A 27,098-nucleotide genomic window follows, 5' to 3' on the forward strand; every position below is an offset into this window, starting at 1 on the left:
CGCGTGCACTGTTCGCGAATCCTAGCTAACTCGCGCACAACCATCTTATACAAGCTATAAAACAAAAAAACCATCCTGCGGTCTTCCGTACGCGTTACGGGCAACCAGGACGCATCGTGGATCCTCGTCATCGTTTCCGAAGACCTGCAGTCGCAACGATCTTGATTTTTCATAAAATTAATCGTTACCGTAGATTAAGAGGCGGACTCCTCGCGATTACGTAGTCACTAGTATAAAGTATATAAAAGCGCGACGATTAAAATTCTTGCCCGTTTTCGTGTCGTATGTACATATATATATATGTTGATCGCTCGAGGAACGATCGGAACTGGTTCGACGTTTTCGTCTAGAAGATCATCCGCAAATTTGCCAAGGTATCCTTTTTTTTCCGTTAACGTTTCGAGAATCCGAAGCATGCGTTCTGATCCAATCGACCGATGCAAACAACCCGATCTCTCGATCCCTCGTTCCAACATCTCTGATCATTCTTTTCTTTCTCTTTCTCTCTTTTTCTCTCTCTCTCTCTCTCTATTTCTGCCTCTGAACGGCGCTTCCACCTGCTAACGGACCGATCTTGAAGTTTCAGGTTTCTATGCAGCGGCGCCACAGTTGGATCTAAACTTCGTTTTACAATCTTGCAAGGCGTTCGAGACCGAGGGCAGCAACAGGGAGGCTGGCAGCGAGAGCGACTCCGGGGGCGCGTCTGTCCCGAGGTCATTGCCGAATTACTATTCCCAGGACAGGGTGAGGAACGCCTACACCAAGGGATCGTTCGCCGATTGCTTCAGGAAGCCGTTCGGTTGCCCCAAGTGCGGACGATGCTTCACCGTCAAGGGCAACATGACCAGGCATCTGAAATACGAGTGCGGCCAGGCGCCGCGGTTCCAGTGCCCTTATTGCGAGTTCCGTAGCAAGCAAACGTCCAACGTGATGTCTCACATCAGAACCAGGCACACCGGCCAAAGAGTTTACGTGGTGCATCTTAAATACGAGAACTGAATTAGTAGCGCGCGCGACGGGCCTCGTACGGCTTCGAAGCTTCTGCTTAGGAACGTTAATAGAGTCGTCGAGAATTATCTCCGTATTATCCTTAATCATTCCTAACGAACGTTGGTGTTATAACGGACGTCTCACCGAAATACCAAACCCTCTTTCGGAACCCATTCCTCCTCACAACTACCACTCTGAAGCTTCGTTAAAGTTTAGAAAGATTTGACTAAGAAATTGTGTTTAAAAATCGTGACTCGAAACTTCGTTTAAGTCTCCAAGTTTCGAAAATGGTATCCTTGTGTTTGCACGAGGAATGGATGCTGGGGGTGGCGTATTTTTTTGGGACACCCGTGGTTGAAAGTCGGGAGCGATTTGAAGACAATCGATCGCTGTCCGCGAAACGGTTCTCTGCCTTCGAGAGATTGGATCTCTGCCCCTTCCAAGATCTCTGTCGTCGTCCTTTCTCGGACACCCCGGAAGTTCATGTGGCGTAGCCGGAAACCGGAACCGAGCCATCGCGAAAGTCGAATTTCTGATAAAACTCACCCGAACCACATGATACTCCACGGGCCCGATTCGATTAGGCAAATACTTTATGTATATACGTACTTACACACATACATACACACATATATATATATATATATATATATTTTTCGTTGTTGAGAAATTTTTGAAATGTTTTATAAAATTAGGAGAAATGGAAAAACGATGATTTTACGGGACGTGGGACTGGACGATGCTCAAGCGTGTCTCGAATTTCGATTCGAGAAACCGATTATTAGTTAATTGTGCGTTATAACAAAAAATTTTCCGTGCTTCTAGGGAAGATTTATTCCACGTCGTTGGACGATGGCTTTGCAAACGAGAGTCGAAAAAAAAAACGAAAAAAAAAAGGCGTATTTTAAGTACAAGTGCATTTAAAGTTCCAAGAATATACGTACGGTTAAGAAGAACGTTTTCGATTCCTAGGCGTCCTAGACGGAGCTGTATGTTTTTTAAGAAGAAGTAACAATAACGATTAGTAATAAATTATGATAAACGACACCCTCGATGTTCGTAATAGCGAAACGAATTTGCATTTCCGTCTGTCGGGATCGAACGCGTGTAAAAGCCGCGGGCTCGACGAGGTCGGTGAATTTGTGCGAGAGATTGAATGCGTGTTTGTTAAATATTTTAAAGTTGTTTCGAGTAATGTTACGTCCGTTGTGTTACGTTGTGCGTTGCATGGAAGAGGCATGGCAAAGCATACCGGTTACGAACGGTATGCTTTCCGTTATCAAGACTGAAAGCGCTACCAACCGAAATAGGGGAGGCGAAATATATTCGTGGTACAGGGTGAAGCGGTCGGAACAAACGTTATTAGTTCTCTTTTTTATTTTCTATCGTTTTTATTTTTCTCTTTTTACTTTTCCTCTTTTGTTTTTGTTTCTTTAAACGCTTCGTTGATGGAAAACATCGCGATGGAACCAAACCATTACCAGTTGCGGTGGAATTGAGCGTGCCGGGCGGTTATCGTACACCGAAACGTGAAACGTGGCGGCGTTCGACGAAAAAAACCAAAGTGTCGTTGGCTCTTCGTCTCGCGACGAGAAATTTTTTTATTTTTAAATCCCTGTCGCTCAGATTGCACCTAGAGGTTCGACGTTAGTGGCCGACTGTTTTTTGTTGCTGTGATATAATTAACGATGTTGTAGCGATTAAGTACGTTTAAGTGTGCGCCCGATCTAGATCGGGCTAGAACCACGTTTAAGAAAAAAAGGAAAAAAAAATAAAAAAGAAACGCGTCGTGTGAACAGTACTTGTTCTTTCCAATCGTTTCGTTCGGGATTACGGACACTCGCGGATCTAAGCGTACCGCGAAATAACATTCGATGTCTCAACAGTTACTACTTCTTTTCTTTTCCCCACGATGTTTTGTGATCGTATATCGTCGCTGTGGAATTGTAAGATACAAATAAATCGATGTTCAAATACCTCATGTACTGTACGTACGCTTGATAACGGGTGGTCTTTCTACGAAGTAACTAGTCTCACACTCCTTCGTTTCTCCGCAACGCTTTGCCAAGACGAACGCAATCTCGATTCTTGTTTTCGTTCTCACGAAACCTGTGTCTCCGCGCTTCGTGTTCAACCCAGCAACGAACTGTCCCGTGTGTTCCCATTTTTTTTTTCTCGAACCAACCCTTTGTTTTCCGTGCTTTCCCTGTGCTTGTCTGGTTGGGATGGTTTTCCTTTGTCTCGGCTACTTTGTTCCCCGTTCTCCTTCCAGGCTCGACCACTAGCGATTTAGAAGGAAGTTACGGTTTAACGACAATTAACGGGACGAACCGTGAAGCGTGATTAACGACGAGCTGTCGTAGGCTAGAGCCTTTCCTGGGGGAGCTTTCTTGACGATATTCTTGGAACGGAGGTTCACGAGTACGTGTTTGTTTTCAGATCTGCGCGCGATGAACTCGATGACGAAGCTGGCTGGACCTGGCCCCGGGACGATCGACGAGCTTTCGTTGTACGTGCCTCGAAGGATGCTCCATTACTGTCCAAAGTGCATGCGCAGTTTCACGTTAAAGGGCAACCGCAACCGACATTTCAAGTACGAGTGCGGACACGAGCCCAGATTCAAGTGCCCTTATTGCGAATTGAGGAGCAAACAAACCTCCCATATCTACGGTCACATTAGAAAGAAACACCCACACGAGGACGTCTACGTGGTCCACCTCAAAGTTTAATCCTAGGAGACGTTTCAGCGTGTTTGACACTTCATCAACGTGCAAATTTTACAATGCCCGGATAACTGACACACCGGAGTTTCAGTTATCCGGGCGGAGGTCGACCTGGTCTTTCTCAGCTATAGTGAGTGGGTTTTGGGCGATCGACGTTTGACGAGGAACGAATTCTCGAATGGGAAATTAGTTTCTCATTAAACGAGCCGCTGATTGCGAAAGTGGTGCGAGCCATTTGTTTGAAAATGGAGTTGGTTTGTTCGGTGACCAAGTATTCGTTATGGATGTGGTATTCCATGAACACGAAAGTTCCTAATAAAGTATAAGCACACGAAAGACTCGTCGCGTGTACCACTCGTACATTTCGATAGTTTTAAACACAAGACACACGCAGATTACTGCATTTTTTATTTTAAACGTTTGATCGTATGTTGTATTTTTCAGACTTCTTGCTTGTAGATCGATAGCCATTATTTTAAAGCGTTCAAATTATCGGATGTTTCAGTGACCGATTTTTATTCTTGTAGCTTTGAGTTTTATTTTGACGTTACCGTTTCTCTTAATAGGTATATATGCGAATAAAGCAATTTATCTTTTGTAAGCATATGATACATAGTTTAGTAGACAAGTATTTTGTAGATCTTTTTAGCGAAATTTAATTAGGGACACAAACGGAGAATAAAAATGTCCCCTTTACAGAATTTGTGTCATTCGGAGCAGCGAAGGGGAGAAGAGACGGTATTTTTGCATCGACTATAATGTAGGATTATACGTTGTTTAAGGTATATCATAGACGATTAAAGTTTCAGTAGTTTTTAGCGAATAAATGTTAATGTCCGTCGAGTTCGTAAAAAGTAGTAATTTCTGTACATGTTCTACCTTGCCTCTGATATAGTAAAAATATTTCGTACAGGATGGAAAACGTAAATCCTTGTTACAAAACCCTTCGACTACATTATAATGCGCACAGATCCTAATTATTTTTAGTCGATAATCTGGAAAAGAATCCAAGCTCCATGGCTGCCCAAAGGAATCCAACCGCCATTCAAATTGGTGAGAGACCATACTTTTGAAATTTGATTATCACGAAGCTGGTGTAACTTCATTTGTTCAAACGCCTGTAAAAATTACTTTCGATATTCTTCCGTTGAAATGCAAAATCTCTCGTGTCTCGAAACAGATAAATGGACTTACACCACCGTATCTTCGCGAAGAGTATTACGAATGGGAAATTATTTAACGCTGAAACAAGTGGATCGATTGGATGAGAAGTACAGTTATCTAATATATCAACTCTTTTCCAATCGAATCACTTATTTTTAATCGATGTACGATGATTTTGGTGTACCTGAACGATATCCGATCCATTATCGATACTCTCGCGAAGATACAATGACAAATGTAAAAATTATAATTTTTCCATCGACGAGCCTAATCATTCTTGTGCTCTTTGACCATCGAGCGGCGTTATCGCGCAGGTGTAGACGCGTACAGGCGAAAAATGAACGAATAAAAAGACGGAGAACGTAAGCGAGGCAGCCAGGAGAGCTGTCGAAACGCTCACCCGTTCGATCGAGCACAAAACGATAGATATCCAGCACGGCCGTTGGCGGGAATGGACCCTAATCGACACGTCTGCTTCGTTAATCTTCGCGTGGAGACACTCCTGCTGTTTGCTTCTAGCGATCGTTCCAATTTGGCGATTCGTCGTTGGCGAGAACGATATACTTTTCCGTTTGCTGTTTCGGAAGCGTATCGTTGTTGCCGACGACGTATCGCAGACACGGATGCTTCCCGGGCGAAACCGACGATTATCCATCCCGTTACGTTTCTTTAATTCCCGCTGTTTTCCCCCGCTAATCGGTCCCGTTTCTTTGATTTCAGCGGACCGTCATCCGTACCGGGGCTGTTACGCGGTCGATCTGTACCGGAAGGCGTGGAAGTTGGAGGAGTCCTCGGCGGTGTTCAGATCGCGTCGGCATAAATACGAGAGGAAGGACCACGTGTGCCCCAAGTGCGGGAAAGGTTACACCGTGGCGAAAAGCCTGAACCGTCATCTTCGTTACGAGTGCGGCGTCGCGCCGCGATTCAAATGCCCTTACTGCGGTAATCGCGGCAAGCAGAGGGCCCACGTCAAGGACCACATACGTAGAATCCACTCGGGTCAACGCGTCTACATAATCGACACGCCCTGATCGTCAGGCTCGTTGATTCCCACCGTGGAAATCATCGTTTCCCCGTCCATTCTCTTCTCGCCGCGCGTTTCCTCCGTTAGGATCACGGGACGCCGTATACGGACACCGAGCTACGTCTGATTTCGCCTCTTATATCCGTTCTCTGTCGTACGTTCCCCGTTGCTCTCATGGTGTATTTAATTTTGTATATAATTCTCCAACGACACGCCGGCTGCGACGGTCTCTTTTGTACATGTGATCGAATAAAAGCATTCCAACGATGCTCAACTGTGGATTATGAAGAGTACTTTCGCGCCGTTCGTTCGTCCGCGCGACGTCTTTTTCTCTCTCTCCTTGGTTCAAACCGCGTCTCTTTCGTTCTTTCGTCCCATTGTTTTTTTTTAGATTTCTCGACGAAACGCGCTCCGCAAAACGGTCTTTTTGTTTCGCGGATCGAAGGTCACGCGCAGACACCGCCAGCTTTCGGTCCCAGGTGACGGGAGCATTCTCCGTTCCTCCCCCACCCGAAAAAATCATTATTTATTTGTTTCTCCATTTATTGCCCGGCCGATCACGCAACACGCCTTCGAGATTCTAATTCCACGTTTGTTTGATCTTTCTTCTTTTAGACGTAAAGAGGATCAAAATCGAAGCCGACCTGGAGAACCTGTGCTCGGTGGTGATGGAAGAGGCGAAGGACTTCGATTACGAGGAAGAGAAACCGTTGAGCTCGAGGAGACGAAGAACCAGCGGCCTTCGCGACATCGAGAGGCACACGTGCTCCAGGTGCTCCAAGAGTTACATACACGCGTGGCACCTGAAGAGGCACACCAAGTTCGAGTGCGGCCAGGAACCGAAAGTCCAGTGTCCATATTGTGCCGCGCGAATGAAGCAACGCGGCCACGTTTACAGACACATTCGACAGTGCCATCGCGGTCAGAACGTCTACGTGATCGATCTCAACTAACGTTCTACGCCGCCATCTTGTTCTACGCGCGATCGATGTTCCTGTTTCACGCCGAAAATCTCGTCGTTTATCGTTCGAGGACGCTTCGTCTCGATCAACGACAAATAAATGAATAGCAAAGTGTCCAAACTTGGCACGGTACATCGAGGCCTATTTAAACGTCCTGCAGGGACACATTGGTGATTTTTTACGAATATCTCGCGGACCATTGATTCTCGGAGAAAATAGTTTGATTCATATTTTTAATAACTGTAATATTTTACAAGTCGGTTGGCAGTGTATCGACGGCTCTGCAATTTTCTTATCGTTTAAGGTCGCAGGCTCCGTGTTTTACGGTGGAAATTGTATATTTTAACTCCAGTGCCATTTTTACACGCTTCTGCCAAAGACATTGAATTTGCTTCCGTCTACGAATAAAATTCTTTCCCAAAATTCTACACCTTTCGTAAATGACGATCCTTCTTCGGTATTAATAGTCCTAATTAGGGGGATTTTCTCGACATTCCTTGGAAGTATTCAAAGCATATTATTATAGACTGAATACTGGAAAGGGCCTTTTACGTCTACTTCTTTGCGTCGAAGTACAAAGAGAGGCACAAAGGAAGACTCCAACACTGTCTACAAATTGTGTCCATTATTTGCATGTTGCTTTGATGATTTCTATTTATTTACAGAGGGGAACTAGTCTTGGTGGAACATTTGTTGTACATCGTTGTGATATTTCGTGTGCTGCTTCCGTAAATGTTTTTAAAATTGCCTGAAATTCTACCCTTTATAAATTATGTACGATCTAAAGGTCATTGCATCCATCACATTGCGAAATATTCTTTTTGTCCTTTCCCTTGCAGTATTACGTATAGTTTTATTGCAGAGCTCGTATTTTTTGCCGATTTACTCCGTGAGATATTAGATCGACCAGAAATACGAATCAAGTCTATTCCAAACGATCGATAGTTCGCGAAATCTTAACAAAACACCAACATACCCTCGAGAAACGTGTTTGCCTGGTTCCGGAACTTTCCTACTTATTTTTTAAAAATCGTTGACCCGGGCCAATCATCCTCGAAGCTCCCGAATACGAGGCAATTGATTTAAACGAATCGACTGTTGCGTGCAATGTTCACAAAGAACGATGTCTTTATTTTTCGAAACGATTAACCCGTCCTCGAAACGGTGCCGTTCCCCGACTATTTTACTTAAACTTTTCATTTTTTATTAATCCGTTCTGTTACCATAATTTTATTGTACGCATTACGTGGACGAGAAGTATTAGACACAATAAATTACAGAGAATAAAAACGATCGTTTGTGTAAGCGGCAACGTTCAGTGGGTTGTTGCGTTCTCATTGTTCCATTCCCTTCGTATAAAGAGAGAAAAAGAGAAACGTGAAAGAAAATTGTACGATCGGTGTTCCACGCGGGACGGGGCGAGATTTCTAATCGTCACGTTCGATTTCAGGTCCGCGAGAAAGCGCGTTGTTTAACCGAAGGACCGGGGCCAGCACGCGGCCGCGAACGGGGATCCATGGATCTGTGCAGAATCTCTGCCTGAAGGTCGCCGAGTCAACGGGGAGCTCGAGCTTCTGTCCAAAGTGTTCGGTGAAGTTCGAACGTTTGTCGGACCTTCGCGCCCACATGATGCAAGTGTGCAAAATAACGTCGAAGAAGATGTGCCCGTACTGCGACGCGGTGGCGAACGGCGCCGACGAGATCCACCGCCATATACGAAATCGCCATCCGAGCTCGCGTTGCGCCGTGCTGGAGGTGTACAACATGCACAGAAATTGATAACCGCGTCGCTATTTTCCTACGTCTCCTCTATTTTCTATCCGAACTCTAATTAATGGCTAAGCTAGACTTAAACACGAATCCGAACATTTGTGCAACGACACGATTAAAGGATGATTACAATTGTAGTTGGGTTTCTTGACTGACAAAAAAAAAAGCAAAAAACAAAGCATCCCCCAATTTTCTCGAACCGTTCTCTGCACGTACATGGTCAAACTAACGTTCCCCGTTTTCTTCTTCCTTATGACTTGCAGAGATATCGGCGATCCCGTGCTTGGTCGTGCCGAAGAACTACCAAAGCGACTGTAACTACCCGATGATGCCACTGATCAAGAACCTGGCGACCTTCTGGATGTCGAAACGCGTGGAATTTCCGTACCGCTGCGAGACTTGCGGCAAGGGTTACCAACATCGCGCCACCTTGGTCAGACACACCAGGCACGAGTGCGGCAAGGAGCCGCAGTTCAAGTGCCCATACTGCGCCCACAGAACGAAGCAACGAGGCAACCTCTACCAACACATTCGAACCAATCATCCAGGCAGAAACGTATTCTCCAGCACCATTTAGGGCTGCTTCGCGCCTCCCAACCGATTTCCCCCCCCCCCCCGATCGTTCGACGAATAACCATTTTTTCTATTTTCATTTAACGTTCCAGGCGAACGTTTACGAATTTCGCTTCGCAAAGATTTCGATGTCTCGCGAAATACGACGAGTAGGCAAAGAGAAAGCATTGTTTCTTAGTGATCTTGTAACGCGATAGAACCATCGATAATAAAAAAAATCGACGGATTGTCCCGTGAGCCTGTATCCATGTGCCAAACTTAAACGACAAATAAAGAGCAACGTTTGTAAAGCATTTGGACATACGCGTTAACCGCTGTCCCAAACCAATGACTGTTCTTAATCACCGTTTTATCCTCTGTACACGTCGAACCGTCGTCATCGTGAATGTCTCGCTTGCTCTGTATTCCACGAGCCAGTCGCGTGCCTCGCGAGTGAAACGTTTACGACGAGAGATTGTCAATTCTTCCTCTTTTTTTCAGATCTATCGTGGTCCGGCTATCATTATCACGGCAGAATTGTTGGCCAGCACAAAGTCCCGTTTACGTCGAATAGCGTGAGCTTCAAGGTACCGCAGAGATCGAGCAGCTGCCTGGACAAGAAGCCCGGTTGCTTCAGGTGTCCGAAATGCAACAAGGGCTACCGTTGGCTGAGGAACATGAAGAACCACCTGAAGATCGAGTGCGGCAAAGACCCGAAGGAGTGCTGCCCGTACTGTCCCCACAGAACGAAATACAAGAGCAGCCTGCAGAAGCATATACTACGCATTCACTTAGGATGATAATCGCGCGATCGATTACCTTGGCACGCCCGTTAGTAATTACCCGCGTTAGTAACAGAACAGAAATATCGGTAAGGCGGCGACGATCGACGCTGGATTCACGGTGATTCCCCATACTCGAAGCAAAGAAACTCGTAAATGTTGATTAAACTGCATGTGTTGGTGAATCGAGGGTCGATCGTAGACAAACAAGCCAGTTTCCAGTGTTTGTAGAGATCGGAACGAATGTCGAAGGCGATGCATGTATATATTGTATGTATATTTATGTACAGATGGACAAGAGTCCGGTTATAAGTGTCTCGTCGGCTCGAATGTTCGCTCTGTAATCAATAAATTATTGATAGAACGTGAGAAAATGGTCGCGTTCGTTTTACACACGACAGTTCACGATTCATCCTCGAAACGATATTTTCCAAGTGGACGCCAGAAGAGAGATGCTTCGTTCGCGGTTAAGGCATGGGCGACAACACGCTGACTAGAATTTTTGTTTCAGGTAACAAGTACGTGTGCGAGTGGTGCGGTCGACCGTTCGCCTGGCCCACGAGTTTGAGGCTACATCAGAGAATGGCGTGCGGGAAACCACCGAATTTCTACTGCACCGTCTGCAGCTACAAGTCGAACTTCAAGGGAAATCTAAAGAGGCACTTGTTTTGTAAACACCGGATAGAAATGTATTAGGGAATCGAATAAACTCGCACAACAAAGTCCGTTCCTCGTTGCTGAATTAATAAATAGCAACGAACAGGCCCCACAGCTGTTTATTACTATTTATTATCGAATACTGATCCACCTTCGTTCTATCGAGAATTAAATTCTGTGAATTTCTGAAAGGTTACGCCAATGGGAGGAGCGAACTGTATCTTCGTCCGAGTTTCCAAAGTCGAACAGTACCTGGAATAAACTTTATTCGACGAACAGTGTTTCCTTTTCTTTTTCTTTGTACGATCATGTAAACCACGTATGAAACATTGTTATGCATAAAACTTGTGTTCGAGATGCGCGCATTTCGCGCGTCAATTTTATTTCGACGAACGCGAAACCGGAGATTCGACGGCGGATTCGTCCAGCGTTTCAGGTGTTTTTCTTTTTCCTTTTTTAATGGGACAAGCAGGTAATCCGTAGGATCAGGACCCCACTTTGCTCGTAAGTATTACCGCGTGCACGAGAAATTACAGGTGTGTTAGCGTCGTTGTTTTCTAGCTGCTCGATAATCGAGGTGCTCTCGTCGAGCGAATCGCCGATCGTTTCGGGCGAGCAAAGGAACGCTTCTACGTTTTGTGATCGAGATCGAGCACCGTTGCTCCGCGGGTATCGGTGCTCGATCGCGTAACATCGCTGGAAACGTTTCCAACGAGTCGTAACGATCGGTCGGTGTCCCGTTTAAACGGCAAGGCATGCGCTTCGGTGTCTAGAAGCTACCCACAGTGCGAATCCCACATTTTTCTATTTTCTTTTTCCCACCCCGTCTGTGCTCGCATCCGATCGTCATGTCGATCTCACGGGATCGGAGTGACAACGTTCGCGGACGCACCCACGACCGTTCTTTAACCGAGATTTCTTTACAGATGCACCCCTATTCCCGATCGTGAGGCCACGGCTCCACGTTTGTCCGCGTTGCGGCCAAATGTACTCATGGGCGTCGAACCTGAGGAAGCACCTCAAGATGGGCTGCGGAATGGTCACGTTCGAGACCCACTTCTCCTGCCAATATTGTCCTTACAGATCGAGGATCGAGGCGTCGTTCCTCAAGCACCTGCTCTCGGTGCACAACATCAAGTAGACCGGGACGCGTTGAACGCAAGATCGCTGCCGATTTCGCGGTTTTTGGGACTCTCGTTTTTTTTAATAACCCGAGACGCGGCTAGATAATCGTCGATTCACGATCTCCGCTCCGTGCGGGAGCAACGTGGGTCGAAGTCTGTTCAACGACTCGGAATAATCGACCGAGGAGAAACGACAGGATGGACAAACGACGAATCGATGTTAATTAGTGTCGGTGTTTCGTGGACGTTTGGTTGTAATTGGATCAGTACCTGTAATTTATCGGTATGCGTAAGTTTCTCTGTTTCGGAACGATGTCGAAAAAGTGTAAAGTAGGAGAGGGACACTTTGGTGCAAGGATCCGCCATGATAATCCGTGATCGTTCCTTGGATGTATGTATCGGATTGTTATAGTTGATAGATCGACGAACGGAGCGGTTGAATGCCTTGAACGATGCGGACTTTGCTCGTCGATCGAAGGATAGTCACGAAAACCACCGTTCTTGGTACTTGTCGGAAGAGTAGCTTCTGTATCTCCTCGAATCTCTAATTCTAATCTTAAGACTCCTTCCGTTAACACTAAATCTACCGTCACTGACCATGATCGGTCAAACGACCAGTCTTTCTTTTTCTAATTTTTGATGTTTATTCGTGAGATATCCTTCTCCTTTACGTCAAAAAATTTTTTTAATTTTCATCTGAGAAAAGATAAAACGCCCTTGAAAACGAATTTTCTTCCAAGTCGATACCTTAGTTGGTTCCAGAGAAAACAATTATTTAAGAAAAAGTACTGGGCTAGTACTGGTTTAATTTTCAATTAAATAAACAATTTATGATCCAGTTTTATCATACAATAGTCGTACGATCACTAGGAATTGCTGAAACCATTTTGGGTATGTAGCGTCAAAGTAATTGTCAAAATAAACATAGAAGACAGCATAAATAATAAGAATTTCTATGCTCACATGATAGAGGATGAAACACCCTTTAAAATGAGCGTTTGTACGACTCGATAGCTTTATTAGTTCCCGAGATATAGCGATTTTAGTTTCAAGTCGATGCGGTGGCTAGTTTCGGAGTTACGAGGGGCGGAAGTGTTTGTTTACGTCGCGTGATCAATGAAGTCACGTGACCGTAGTAAATAGTAAACGTGACGTAACTCATTCACGCGGTCAGTGGGTCAACGTGCGACAAGGAGGTCCGGCGCGACGCGTCAGACGAAGACAGCGATAGTCGAACGAAGAAAAATTACCTTTTACATAACTTACGATATCTCGAAAACGGAAAGTCCGATCGACAAAAACAAAAAAGCATTTTAAAGGGGAAGGTTCACCGCTTCTAACAATACCTTAATAATGGAGAAAACACTAGTAGTTTCGGAACTGCACGCGCCTAAAGTTTCAGTATTTTTAATACGCGTTTATAGCCTTTTCTAAGGCGGAGAGCGGAATTTAAAAAATTGCCTTTTACATAAATTGCTATATCTCGAAAACGGAAAGTCCGATCGACAAAATTCAAAAGCCATTTTAAAGGGGAAGGTTCACCGCTTCTAACAATACCTCAATAATTAATAAAACACTAGTAGTTTCGGAATTGTACGTGTCCAAAGTTTAACTATTTTTAATACGCATTTTTAGGCTGTTCTAAGACAGTGGGAAACTGAAGATTCTCTCCTTTTACCTTTACTAGTCCTATATTTCCTATTTACATCGGAAGCTGACCGGAATTTGTACCGAATTTTGTCTAGTTCTAATATAAATTCAGATGACCGGTCGTGGCAGGTTTAGTGTTAAGATAGAAAAGTGAAAAACCATAACGTTTCGTTTCCTATCTTTACACGTAAATCTCAAACATGCATGCCCTGTAATAATGTTACTTTTGTATTGCATTGTTCAATGTTCTAACGATATTTTTACGATTTTTCAGTGTCTCTTTTTCGAACGGTACCAAAAATGGTCGTTTTCGATCATCGTCCTGTGCAATACTGAAAAATCGCGTCGTATGCACGATATGACACGAACCTGTGTCGCGACGCGTGCGAAAGAGTTACGTTGGCGAACGCGATAGTGCGATTAACCCCCTGACTGCCATTATTTTCGGTGCAGAAATTATCCCTCCAGGATTCAATCATTTTTCGTACTTATTAATATTTGTTGAACGTCGAATCGTCTTCGTACTGCAGTCAGGGGGTTGAGGAACTAACCGTGACCACACATAACTGAACTGAATCTAGTCTAAAGGCTGTTTCTTTTGTAACGTTTATCGGCGATCGATTTTGATTTGCGTGGGCATACTTTTCTCTGTCTTTGAACGAACCAAGTTGGTAAAACATTGACGACGGATGCTGTGTGTTTGCGAGTCGACTGTTAAATGGTACGTCGCGAGCATATCTCAAATTGATCCATCGATTATCCGTAGAATTTTTGGTTGTACCATTTAGGGGTTGACCATCGTTGTCTCGAATCGTTTACGATCGTCCTCGAGTTTGTTAATGGCGTGAATGGTGAAAATTTTTTACCTTTTTTTTTTTAGACGCGTTTAGTTGTGCAGGAACTATAATTTTCCACGCTCCGGCGTCAGAAAAGTTTTTCACCGTATCGAGAAAACTAATCGTAGCGCAGTAAACTCTAGCAACCGGTTTCCTACCTGTTTGATATCGAAGTGGTTGTAGTATGGAACAAGCATGCGTTCGCAGTCTCTATTTCCTATAGAAAATGCTTGAGACTAATTGTACATAAGTATCGACAAGTTAAAAATGGTAACGCGCTGTAATTACGACGTTGTAAGCTCAATTTGCGCCTCCCCCGTGCGTCGTTCGAACAAACGCCCGACAATACCGTTTCGTGTTTGTTCAAACACGGTTCGAAACGCGCCCAAAGGGACTCGTAGTTTTTCTTTAACGAGTCCTCGCGACATTTGGCAGCCAATCGTACGCTATTAAGTAAGATTTAATCTAGGAGGAGAACGAAAGACTAAAAATCACCGCTGTTCGTTTATTATTTAATTGTAAATACGACGTGAAAAAGAGAAAAAATTGCGAGGTAGATTCGTTGGTTCGTCCCAAATGATTTCGATTGGCTACGCAAACGAGCTAAGATCGACGATCGAGACTCGACGCGGCGGATTCAATTTCACGTAGCTACTCGTGCTAACCAAGTAGTTGAATGCCAGGCTCGTTTCGTCCTATTCTTTGTATTAACGCACGAACGCGAGAAAGCGAGTCGTACTCGTTATTAATGTTAGAGAGGAAAGAACACTGTACGAGTCGCTTGTCTACGATGCACGACGATCTAGTCTATCCGATCCATCCGAATCGATAGCTGCGTAGATCTATAGATCGGGGACTAAAACTATGCTACGCAGTGGTTATGCGTCCCTGTGTAACGGTGTTCGGCAAGTCGATTTGCTTTTTAAATAAATACCTGTGTACGTGTCCGAGCTAATGAAGAGATTCTTCGAGGAACGTTCCCGTTTCGTTTTCGCTTGTCATTTCGTCTACGATTTTATCCTTCTGTTTCCATTTTTTGCTTTCAGCCGACGCGGGAGGCCGGAGAAACCGGGGATCTTCGATCGCGAAGAAACTCCTAACTCGCGTCTAATAAATTCCACGATGGCTTTATTTCTCACCGCGCCTTTTCTGCGCCACTTTTATACTCACGAAGCATAAATAACGAAGGAAAAGGGATATCGAGGTTTCGTTTATTAAATATGAAAAGTAGCCCTAAGTGTGAGCCAAGTTTATTCAAGTTGTACGAAAGATTGCTAATTGCTCTTGAAGATCTTCGCTTACACTATTACTTGAAAGATGATTCATAAGCTATGTCTATCGTATTTAATAAAGAGCCTCGTTCTCTTCTTATCTCGGAAAATTACAAAAGAATCGATTGTAAATAATATTACAGATCGCTCGACGCGCAATCGTCCAGCGACTTCTTTCGCGAGGAAACTGCGAAACCGTTTCTCCCATTAGCCCGCCGATCTAAACATTGTCGATCTCTTTGTTTCAGATACGTTAAGTTTCTTCGATCGAAGACCGGTGCTGACGGTTCGACGCCCCCCACGCCTGCGTCGCGACGGGATCCGTTACGAGACCCACGAGGACGAGGGCTCCGAGGAGGAATTGATCGAACGTAGCGAGGAGTACAAATATACATGTTTCAGATGCACCAAGAGCTACGAAAAAAAGGGACGCTTGTTCCCTAGCAAAGACGTGGGTGGATGCTGCCCGTTCTGCGCGTACCGTAGACAGTAGACACGTCGAGTATCGAAGAAGAACCACGTCCCCATTATAACGATATTTTCTTCCTGAGTTGCCTTCGCACGACGACGGAACAGTCGCTTATCTTTTTCTTAAAATAGAAATAGTCTGTACCAAACGTTTCTAGCATTTTGTATCCGCAAGTTTGTCTTAAGAAAGAATAATAAATCCATCGTCGTACGTTTGTCGAGCGTTCCAGGGATGAGCGTACACTTTTAACTCCCATTCTCCTTTCCTCCCAATCTGCGGATTTTCTACGATCAGCTAAAAAACTAAGTCGCTTGGAGCGTAAGTAAACCCGCGGTCTGTTCGATCCGGACGAGACACGAGCGTAATCCTGGCCGCAGGCGTTCGTTGCACGATCCTCGACGGTGTTTTAAAGCGGTTATCGCATCAGAAGTCTCGTGCACGGGCAATGACGAATCGGACTTTGTGTTTCAGGTGAACTGGTCCCGTGGGAGTTATTCAATCCTGTGGCGAGAACGGATGCTGTGGAATTCCAGTCCGAACGGTGCTCGTACGACGGAAGTTATTTCGCGTCTGAGCGCGCGACTGGTCGAACGCTTCGGAAGGAAAGCGTGGATCCGCTCGCAGAGAGATACAAGTGCTCGAAATGTTCAAAGTCTTATCGTTGGAAGCACCATCTGGCCGAGCACGTTAAGGCGTTCTGCGGCCAGAAGAAGGCCGAGTGTTGCCCCTATTGTAGCTACAGAAGCAATCGAAAGTGGAACCTCAAGTGTCACATGAAGAGGATCCACACGGACGTTTAAGAAGATCCTCCATCATCGTCGCACACAGACTATTGTTCGCGTTAATTTTGTACATCCTGCGCACCTGGAAAAGTATATACACGCTACGCAGATGAAAATAAACTTTTTCTTTTCTTTTCCGACAAATCCCGCGCCAGAAACAGGTTCGTATTCGTTTCACGGCTCGACGATACACGATTAACCGTTCGAACAGAGGTGTACAGGGTGCTTCAAAGACTGTACAAACGACTCCTGGTTGAAGGTTATCTCTTTTTATTTTTTTGTCGTCAAATATACACCACGCCTTCACTTCGATTCGAATCGCAAATTTAAGGGTAATGGGCTTGAATGTGACCCGAAAGACGGTATCCCGAAATCGTTCAGTCCATTTTGTGTCTTGCGGTGGAACTCGATGCTTACGAGAACTCGTTAAAGATAATGACTATTGGTTCCTGTTGCAGGACTCTATTATCAGAACGGAAGTGCAAGATATTTCAGAAGACATTACGGGAAATGCGAATTCGAGCACATGAAAAACGCCATCGAGGCCGTGGCCAGCGGACTGTCCTTGAGGAAGGCGGCCAAGCTCTACTGCATATCAAAGTCTGTTCTCCATCGTTACAGTAAACAGGGAATTTCCTCTCTGCAGAAGAAGTACGGGAAACATTTCTGATCGTAAAACCCGCGGAATCTCGAACGGGTTCGCTGTGATACCATGGATCCTACGATCCTCGATCAACGATAAAGCGCGAGGCTTCGAAGTCTTTCGAAGATAATATTGTAAATAAAATACGATTCCTGTATTAGACGGTAATGTACTGGCGCATAAATATATCGAATGTTGTTAACTTTACCGAGCAGAGCATACTTTCGTCTATTCGAGCTAGAAAGCGAAAATCGTCAGCCCGGAACGCTCCAGGAGACAGGATCATCGACAGGACATTCTTCCGGAAGGACAATCTTTTATTTCCAGGCCACGGTCGAGTGTTAATATAAAGGAAAAACAATCACGAGTTGCATGGTACCCCACGAATTCCTCCAGCGTTTCCCATTCCTAACAGACTGAATAAAGTACAACACTACATTACATTGATCTAATAAATAAAACGGGTAATCCCCGTACGTTACATTAATCTCGTAATACAGCGTATTATAAAATGCTCTGAATAGTCTCTATTTTGCGCCACTTACGGTAATCCCCGAACAAGTGAAACGACTTTGTTTCAATCGTATCTTTGAAAGAATATTACCAACGATGATATCTCTCTGATGTAATTGAATATAAACACCGTAGAACGAGAAGTAAACCCAACAATCAAGTCCTGGAGCGGGAATTCGACCTTGCCCGGATAAGTGAAAGCTCGTGGGCTCGTGTCGATTTCAGTTATCCGGGGATTACTGGGACGCGGAGTTGTGTAGAGCCATCGTTGGCCACGAATCACGATCCTGACGATTAATTCGCGCGAAAGTGTCCCGCTGGTCCACTGATCGTCTCTAATGTCGACTTCTTCTGCCTTTCGTGTTTTCCAGAGGCGAGGATGGAGTTCCTGAACTATCAGAAGGTGACCTATCCGTGCAAAAACTGCGGCAAGGTCTACAATTACTACTCCAGTTTGGCGAGGCATTTGAAACACGAGTGCGGCATGGAGCCGAAGTTCCACTGTCCGTTGTGCCCTTACAGGACGAAGCACAAGTCCAGCCTGACCACTCACCTGAACGGCAGGCACATGAAGCTGCTCAGCTAATTCCACACGGTCCCGAACGGGAACAAGCTGTCGTCTTCCGCGGACGCTGGAAACTAGTTCGCGATCGTCGAAAACGATTTTCCTCCCTTACCGGACACTCGGAGCGTTGTAACGTACGAATAGCCTCGAGGAATGCTTGTACCCGTCAACGTTACGATAGTATATATTTTTACAAACTTTTAGTTTCGTCCACGAAGTGCAATGACATCGAAAAATGCCTTTTTCGTTTCACTACACAGGCGTCGATGAAAATAAGGGGATAAGAGTCCGCTTAATGGCGCTCGTTATTAAACAGAAGACACGGTAGAGCCTCGATTGTCCAATTATTTTTTATATTTGAAATCATTTCTTTATATAATATTCTGTAAAAATTCGTTCGATTACGTTCGATAACCGAGGTTTTATCGCGTTCTACATTCGAGGCACCTCCTTCGTATACCGCCATGCGTATTAAATACCTGTAGCGTATTATAACCTTTGCTCGTAAGAGAAGTGAAGAGTAGAAGCGATCAGAGTTGACGTTCGTTTAGTATTCGCACGTAGAACGTAGATTTAACGAGGATCATCGAGTTTTAAGGATACGATCTGTCTGAAACAGCGAAACGTCGCGTGCACGGTTTCCCCGCAAGTATTAAAGAACCGTATCCGCTACCTGAATCCCGTATTAATCGCGGACAACGCTATCTCGTACGTTTTGCAACCAAAGTTTAATCATAGACGAATATCCTAACGCGTAGCCGAGTCCTATAACACAGTGGCAGTCTTCCAAGTCGCAGAACGAACGAAATCCCCCACGTCGGTACATTTTCCTCCTCGACAGTTTTACTTTGACGCGCGCGACCCGACAATAAACCATCGAAAGTGAAAATATTCGAACAGAATCGCGTTATGAGATTGCGTACTCTCACTGGTAGGTTTCTATCTAGAAAGCAACCGTAGCTTTTGCGTTTTCTGCTCCATCGTTCGGAAATCACCATTAATATGTAGTACACACACCTATTTAATAAAGTGACAACTGAAACCTTCGAATCCGGACTTTCCCTCCAAACTTTTCTCCTTTCGAGGAGATGTACGTGTCCTCGCTCTAGTTTTCCTCTGCGTCGACAATACGTGGCATTAAAATACATTTGGAGCTGGTAGAAAATGTTCCGGAGACGACAGTTCCGAAGGATAGCGATTTTTGTGAAACGTGTTTCTTATTTTTCCACTCTGGGGGAGAAACCACCCTTTCTGCTTACATTTATTATTATCATTAGATATTGAAAACTGTTTTAATAGAAACATTACGACTTTTATTCGAAACATCGTTCAATATCTTCTGTAAATTGAGGGGTGGTATCTCCCTTGGACTCGAGAAATAACAGCCACAGGAAAATCGTAGTCCAACAGTTCCTGTCTCGTTCAACGCAGGTCAAAGAATTAAAATCTAGAACTATCTAGAATCTAAGAATCTAAGAACTACAAATCATAACGCGTTGACCAAACATTTTCTGCCCGGTTCGACGATTGTATGCCCCCGGGGAATGTCCTTTTAGAGACTGTCGTCGAGGAGGTTCGAGCGGAGGATAGGATCGAGTTCCAGGTAACGCGCGTTAACGACGCCTTAAAGGAAATGTCAGTTCTAACCGTTCGACCATCGATTTCAGAGCGAAGCTGGGGCCGTATTCAGAGGTTCCAGCCGTTGGCTGGCCAGGAGAAAGAGCCACGTCCGGAGACAGCCGCGACAAACTCTCACGGTTTCCGGTGTCCACGTTGCGGCAGATGGTACAAGATCAAACGGTCCCTGAGACGTCACCTCGTGGTCGAGTGCGGAAAACTGCCCCAATACAAATGTCCGTACTGCCAGCATCGCAGCAAGTACAAGACCAGCATGTCGAAGCACGTGATGAGCATTCATCCGAATCTTCCTTATCCGTGAAAGGTTGTTGACGCCGATCGATCGCCACCTCCATTTCCACCGTTATAGGATCGCCAGCGAACGAGCTGTGCGATCGATCGAACCGCTGGTTCAATGTACAGTTTCTTTTCCGATTTTAATCGAAAATATACCTCACCCTGATATACGCTAAGATTCTTAGTACATACGTACCCACACGCACCGGAGGATCGAAGGATCGAAGCTGCGAGCAAACGAAATCGTACATTTACTTGGCTGTTTCGACGAACACGCGTTTTCTTTCGATCCTCGATTATAGTTCACCGCTTGTCACGTAAATGTGTACGATAATTAAGTCTGCATGCGACCGAAACGCGCGTGATCCCACCCCGTTCGTTTCGTTTTACAGACCGTGGAAAAAAGTACTTTTCGTTTCATCCCCCATTTTGTCCTTGCTTGAGCGTATTTCTTTCTTCTTATTCGCGAGCACAGTTTGCCCGCACGCTTTACACAGCGGTGTACGATTTAAAACCGTTGCACACGAAATGAACGACGACGATCCTGAGGAACGACCACCGCGATCCCGGCACTGACACCACGATTTAACCCGTGACTCTTTTCCTCGTGATTGCAGATTACACGAAAATGAAGTGCTTCGTGAGCCGGGTGACGAAGAACCGACGGAGATCGCGCGGCCAGGGGCGATTCGCGTGCGAGAACTGCGACCGTCGTTACCACCAAATGAAGAACCTCCGAAGACACGTGATTAACGAATGCGGTAAAGAACCCATGCACCAGTGCGCGTTCTGCCCTTACAGAGCTACCTACAGGTCGTATCTCCAAATGCACATGATGAAGCACGCCAGGCAAGGATTCGTGCCGCGAACAGCGACCGTCAGGCAACATAGGAATCCATGAAGGAACCGCGAGCACCTCGAGTATCTCTCATTCCAGTGATCGGTGATAATCGAAGCGTTAGACGAACGTAGACCGGCTTCGAGTGAAATTGTGTTACAAGTAGATTGGACGAGCCACCGATTCCGTTCCGTTATGGTCAACCAGGGATTTCACGCTCTTTGAATGATTTTCCTTGTAAAATAATCAGCGCTACGCCCGGGTTGACCAGCGAAGGGCTACATTGCCTGCAAAACACCTGTGAAACACGGAGTACCGTTTCTTCTTCTTTAAATTCCCGGGGTCTTCGACTCGGGGAGGAAGCACTCAGGAGCTTTCTCCCCAAGTCGACGACCCAATCGATCACAATCGTGCTTGCAAATCGGTGTCAACGGAGGAAGAAACGGACCCCGGGAACTTCGAGACACTATCTTCCAAACCAGTGACAGCGTTCGGTCGATAAACTTTACATTTCCGGTTGATCCTTCGTTTCTTTGCTTTAGCTTCTGCGCGTAGACTAAACGACACCAACGACGAGAACAAAAAAAAAAAAATAAAAAAAATAAATGGGGACAAGAGACGGAAAACGATCGTGTGCGTCGCTAAAGAATACTCGTGTTCAGCTTTGTGATCTTCGGCCAAGTCAGACCCCCCTCCCCCGAGAGTTTCACGCGGATCTAATAAAAAGTCTGTCATGTTCCATACTACGCGTCTATGTCTCTCCCCCGCACCATCAGTTCCCTCTTTTCCGTCAATTCGTCGGATCAGGATCGCCCGACCCGTTTTGGAAACGCGAGCTACGCACGGACGCCGGCTCCTCCCGCTAATCGTGACTGTCTGTGTCTGTTTCAGTGGAGTCCCAGTACCCCGCGATGTTGGTGTTTAAGCACACCTGTGCCACCTGCGGGAAAACGTACAAGCACAAACACCACCTGAAGAGGCACCACGACTTCGAGTGCGGTATCGATCCGAAATTCAAGTGCGCGTTCTGCCCACACAGGACCAGATACAAGGACAGCCTGATGAAGCACATCCTGGCGCGGCACCAGCATCTGCTGGACCAGAACTCACAGTACGTGCCGCAGCAGGTCGTCGACGTCCACGGCGAGATCACGGGGCCCATGTTCGCCTCCTATCACGATTTCACGCAGAACATGCAATAATCCTAATCGCTGTCTCCATGTTCGTGCATTGTTTTTTCTAACAAAGAGATATATGTACATGTATATTCTATATAACGGGGGCAGATTGTAAAAATAAAGCGTCCGGTACCCCGATCGATCGCGACGAACCATTCGAGACCATTGTACACGTGCAGGACATTATCATGTGACATTGTAAATAAAGATTCTATGTATTTTAACATCGCTCGGAATTTCCATCCGATTATAGCTATTTTTCAGATCGTTCTGCGTCTCTCGATCGCGTTGGATCTATTAACGCGCGACCCCGTCAGTTGTCCGGTGTACTAACTGCCGTTTCTTCCGTTTGTTCTTTTTCAGACGCGAGCTACAGCTCGTCGAACTGGACGGTGCCGACGTTGCCGTCCACGTCGAGCGTCGTCGCGTACACCAGGTATCTGCGATCGACGACCAAGGACGAGCAGAGGAAAGCCCACCGTTGGGGGCCCAGAAAGTATCACTGCTCGGATTGCAATCGAACGTTCTCGTTGATGGCCTCGTTGACTCGTCACCGGATGTTCGAGTGCAACAAGCGGCCCCAGGGGACCGGCGGGCCCCTCGACGACCCGTCGATCGAGAACAGAAAGGCGAAGAAGAAGAAATACGGTTGCCCGGACTGCAACCGCGTCTACGCGGCGTTCACGTCCCTCTGGAGGCACCGGAACTACGAGTGCGGCGTCGAACCCAGGTTCACCTGCACCATTTGCAAGAACAGGTTCTCGCAAAAGGCCAACCTCAATCGACACATGAGAACCATGCATTAGTTTCGCGGTTCATGGCTGGACGAAAGATCTCTGCGATGGGGAAGATATTTCTCCACCTTACGTGGACCCCTGTGGACCCGGTTTTTATTTCGATTATTTGTGATACTTCACCCTTGGCAAGATATAAACAGAAAACGTAGAATTAAAGCTTTGTTTAAAGAAAATAGACGGTTTGATTTGGAGCGTCTCGTCTGACCAATATGTGGTATTTCTACTTGCATCGGACTTCAAGAGCGTTGATCGTGGATTTTATTAAGTTTTATTACTATACTACTGTTGATCGTGGTATGGTTATATTTATTTTATAGTAATTTTATTGATTTTTATGTATTATAGCTTTGTTAATCGTTATATACGACAATTCAAGTAGTAATAACTAATAATGGCCAGACGCGACAGGGAATTCAAACTCGATTTTCTCTGAAACGAAGGCTCGCATTAAAAAATGTTATTCTACATTTTCGACGCACTCTAGCGAAAGGAATCACACCGTGTTTCGTTCAACTTCACAATTGCACTGTACCGATCGTATCGGCGAAAAAATGTGAGGCAAACGGGAGACCGCGAATGTTCTGTTGTCGAGTTGCAGCCTTTCAAAGTGGAATATCGTAATTCGAAGGTAAGTACAGAATAATAATAACATTAATAAGGATACCAACCTCGTTGAAAGGTTGTAACTTAACAACGCAGCATGCGCGAATCCGAGTTTACGTAACATTTCGTTCCCCGTCTTTTAAAGTTGAACGAGACTTTCCAGGAGCATAGTAAACATACTGGTGTATGTTGCATGAAACGTACGGGGTGATCACATGTTGTTCCAGTATTATTTAAGGTGATAAAGCGACTAGGTTAACGTTGAACTTGCAAAACCTACGACGCCAGTGACTTTAATTCGGCTATCTTGTCCGCTGTAGATAGTCTGAATAAAACGTTCCGAAAATACCTCTCCCAAAAAATGTGCATCCAAAGATAGTGTAATCGTATGGCTGAAATAAATTTGTTCGTTTCCCAAAGCTACGCTTTGACCATCGTGAACCGTGTGATTAATTACGCTAACTGCAATATCGATTCTTTTTCGCAGGTATTGTTCGCCGAGCGGAAAGCGTTGAAAGTTGAGAGTGAAATTAACCGTTTTACCTGTCTAGTGTCCGTGTTCCCGTAAACTGCGTAGGGTTACTGTACGCACGATCGACGCTCTAACACGTTATCCTGTTTATTTTCTAGGATTCAGGCGTACCCACGTGCTCAGGAGTCACGTCACGCGGATACATTCCGCGACGGAGACGGGCAGCGAGTGCCCCAGGTGCGGCAGAACGTACAAGATGAAGCGAAATTTGACGACACACATGAAATTTGAGTGCGGCGGGCAGAGAAACTTTACGTGTCACGTGTGCCCGGCGAAATACACGCAGAATATCGGACTGCGCCGACACCTGTTGCAAAGACACAACATTTATCTGCCACCAAAGTTCTCCGTGCCTAAACGAATTTTCTCCCACAGATTGAACGACCAGAAATCGAACACTTAAGATCGAGTCGTTCTCAGCAATAGCCCCTAACGAATCGTCGCTTCACGGACGAGGATCACTTGTCGCGAATTTTCTTAAAACGGTCAGGAAGAACCAAAATTGCGTTATAATTGTTATTGGAATAATGATTTTGACGCAGTATCGGTTCTGGCGATAATTAAAGTCTAGTTAAGCTTGCAATTATTTTTCGTTTTGTGACCTGAGTGGGTGTTGGAGTTAAAACCACTTCAATATGAAATTTTATTTTATAGTCTGATCATGGGACATTTCGAACTCATCTTCCGACAAACTGAAATCGATAGTACGTCGTAATTGTTTCCCAAATAACAGTTGCAACACTATTCCAGATTCTCGTAACTGTTTCAGGAAGAACAGATCTCTGAACGGACGTGTTCGATTTATCACTAGATAATTTTCGACTAATGCTTAGGGTAAATTGAACGAAACCAAAGGTAATTTTCCTAGGAAACGTTAGGTAGTTTTGTACAGGATGTAAGATTATTATTATACGAGGAACGCGGAATAAAAGGTGCACACGATTCTCCGACCTCTGTTTTCATTGTCCATTAATCGATTCCCCGACGTCGCGATGGCTGTTCTTTCTCACAGGATCCCAGATACCTGACGTTCTCGTTTTCATTGTTTTTTCCAGAGTCGTTAACCGCCGCGCGGGGCTCCAGAAACGGATGCTTCAGGAACACGGAAGCGTTCACCTGTCACCAGTGCGGCAGATCGTACCAAATGAGGCACAATCTGGTGAAACATTTGAGATTCGAGTGCGGGGGTCGTAAGCATTTTGCCTGTAGCTTATGCCCGGCGAGGTACACGCAGAACGGAAAGCTAAGGCAGCACATGCTGAACGCACACAACATCTTCGTGCCGCCGCGAAAAACGTGGACGAGGTCCACTTATGGTTAAACATACGATACACCCCTCCGAAATCATAATTCCTCATAGATGGGAACACGTTTCTGTACAAATAAGATAGAAATCGACGCTAGTCTATCTTTTCTTACAGTAGATCGAAGAGGTCGAGAACATTTTTATTCATGTAACGGCGAGCGACGGAGAAAAATAAAAAAAAAAAACGAACCCGTTTGCCGGAAGCCAGCAGTTTAATCCGACGCGTCCCATGCTCGTCTCTCGCGTGATCGATATCGAAACGTTCGCGGTAAGTATTTTGGAAGCCAGCCGAAACTGGAAGTCGATTCGGAAGATTCGTGGGTCGAACGGAAGTTTGAAGATTGGATCGTTGTAACCATGGTACCACGTTCTTTTTCAGATTTCCACGAGAGACAACGTTCGTCTTCCACGAAGAGAACGTCCGGACACCATCGAAGAGCCACGGATTCCAGCGTTCGTCTAGGCAGAGACTGGCGACGACAACGAAGATTTTCATCGAGCATCGAACGCTTTGAAAATCATTTGATTAGGAGATTAAGGAAACCCAACGAACAAAGAAGAACACACGCAACCCTTTAGCAAACGTCGAGAGTTTATGAAACACCACAATTTTGCTGCTCCTTTTGTTCCTTTCCTCTTCGTATAGAATTTAATAAATGATTATTTACAGCCCGTGTTCATTGTCGATTTATTTTTTACACGATGTGGGTTGGTAATCTGTGTCACAGTTTGTCTGTTCTTTGTAAGAGTCTACGAAATATGTTGTCTGTATCTAGTTAATGCGCACATATCGTAGAGAAAGCATTGCTAGGGGAGAATACGTTTTATTATAAATCCGAGTCACCACGGAAGAACACGACAAAACTCGCCACATTGCGAAAGTAAGTCTACGCTTTTTCATTTGTCCATGTAGGGATCACGATTACAGAATAGTACAAACGCTCGATCGACGAAAATTATTGTCAGTTTCGCGATACTTGTTCCCCAATTGATCCGACACTGGCAATTAATTTGGGGAAACGCGCGAAGTTTCCACCCGAGGACGGGACACACTCGTGACAGACACGTTCGAAAGAATCATCGGTTAGAAAAGCATCACAAATCAGAAAAAAAAAAAAAAAAAGAAATGAAATAATGCCTCGATATATCGATACATCGTCTCTTTCATTCCGTTCGATTGACCTGTTATCTGACAATGGGGTTTTGTTTTCGTTCGACAGGTTTCGCGAGGTCCCGGTTCACGTGTCAGAAGTGCGGCCGTGGGTACACGATGCTGTGCAATCTGAGGAGGCACATGAAATGGGAATGCGGAGGAAAACGTCAGTTTCCTTGTTACTACTGCAGCTACAGTTTTACTCAGAAGACAAGTCTGCAACGTCATCTGACTGCGATCCATAAAATCGACTTTGCCAATGGAATGGAGTCTAGTCTCATGTTATAGACTCGTTCGTGT

At 45.3% G+C, this 27,098-nt stretch overlaps 1 protein-coding gene across 7 annotated transcripts in view; it reads left to right on the plus strand.

Moving 5' to 3' along the window:
- LOC122397056 (longitudinals lacking protein-like) overlaps positions 1-27,098 on the plus strand; it is a 166,615-nt gene that overhangs the window by 74,324 nt on the left and 65,193 nt on the right. Inside the window, exons 7-9 of one of the 7 annotated variants that reach the window (XM_043395887.1) lie at positions 21,009-21,152; positions 22,121-22,372; positions 22,771-23,228. The exons of 5 other annotated variants lie outside the window; for them this stretch is intronic. In XM_043395887.1, coding sequence (XP_043251822.1) covers positions 21,009-21,152; positions 22,121-22,372; positions 22,771-23,213 — 839 coding nt within the window. In that variant the 3' untranslated portion in view covers positions 23,214-23,228. Of the gene's footprint in view, positions 1-5,597; positions 5,728-6,516; positions 7,067-21,008; positions 21,153-22,120; positions 22,373-22,770; positions 23,229-27,098 lie in introns of those variants that run through there. One more of the 7 variants, XM_043395889.1, reaches the window with a different exon arrangement.

The sequence above is a fragment of the Colletes gigas genome, unplaced genomic scaffold (assembly GCF_013123115.1).
Source record: "Colletes gigas isolate AHSC1104 unplaced genomic scaffold, ASM1312311v1 Colletes_gigas_Sc00008, whole genome shotgun sequence".
NCBI classification, from domain to species: domain Eukaryota; kingdom Metazoa; phylum Arthropoda; class Insecta; order Hymenoptera; family Colletidae; genus Colletes; species Colletes gigas.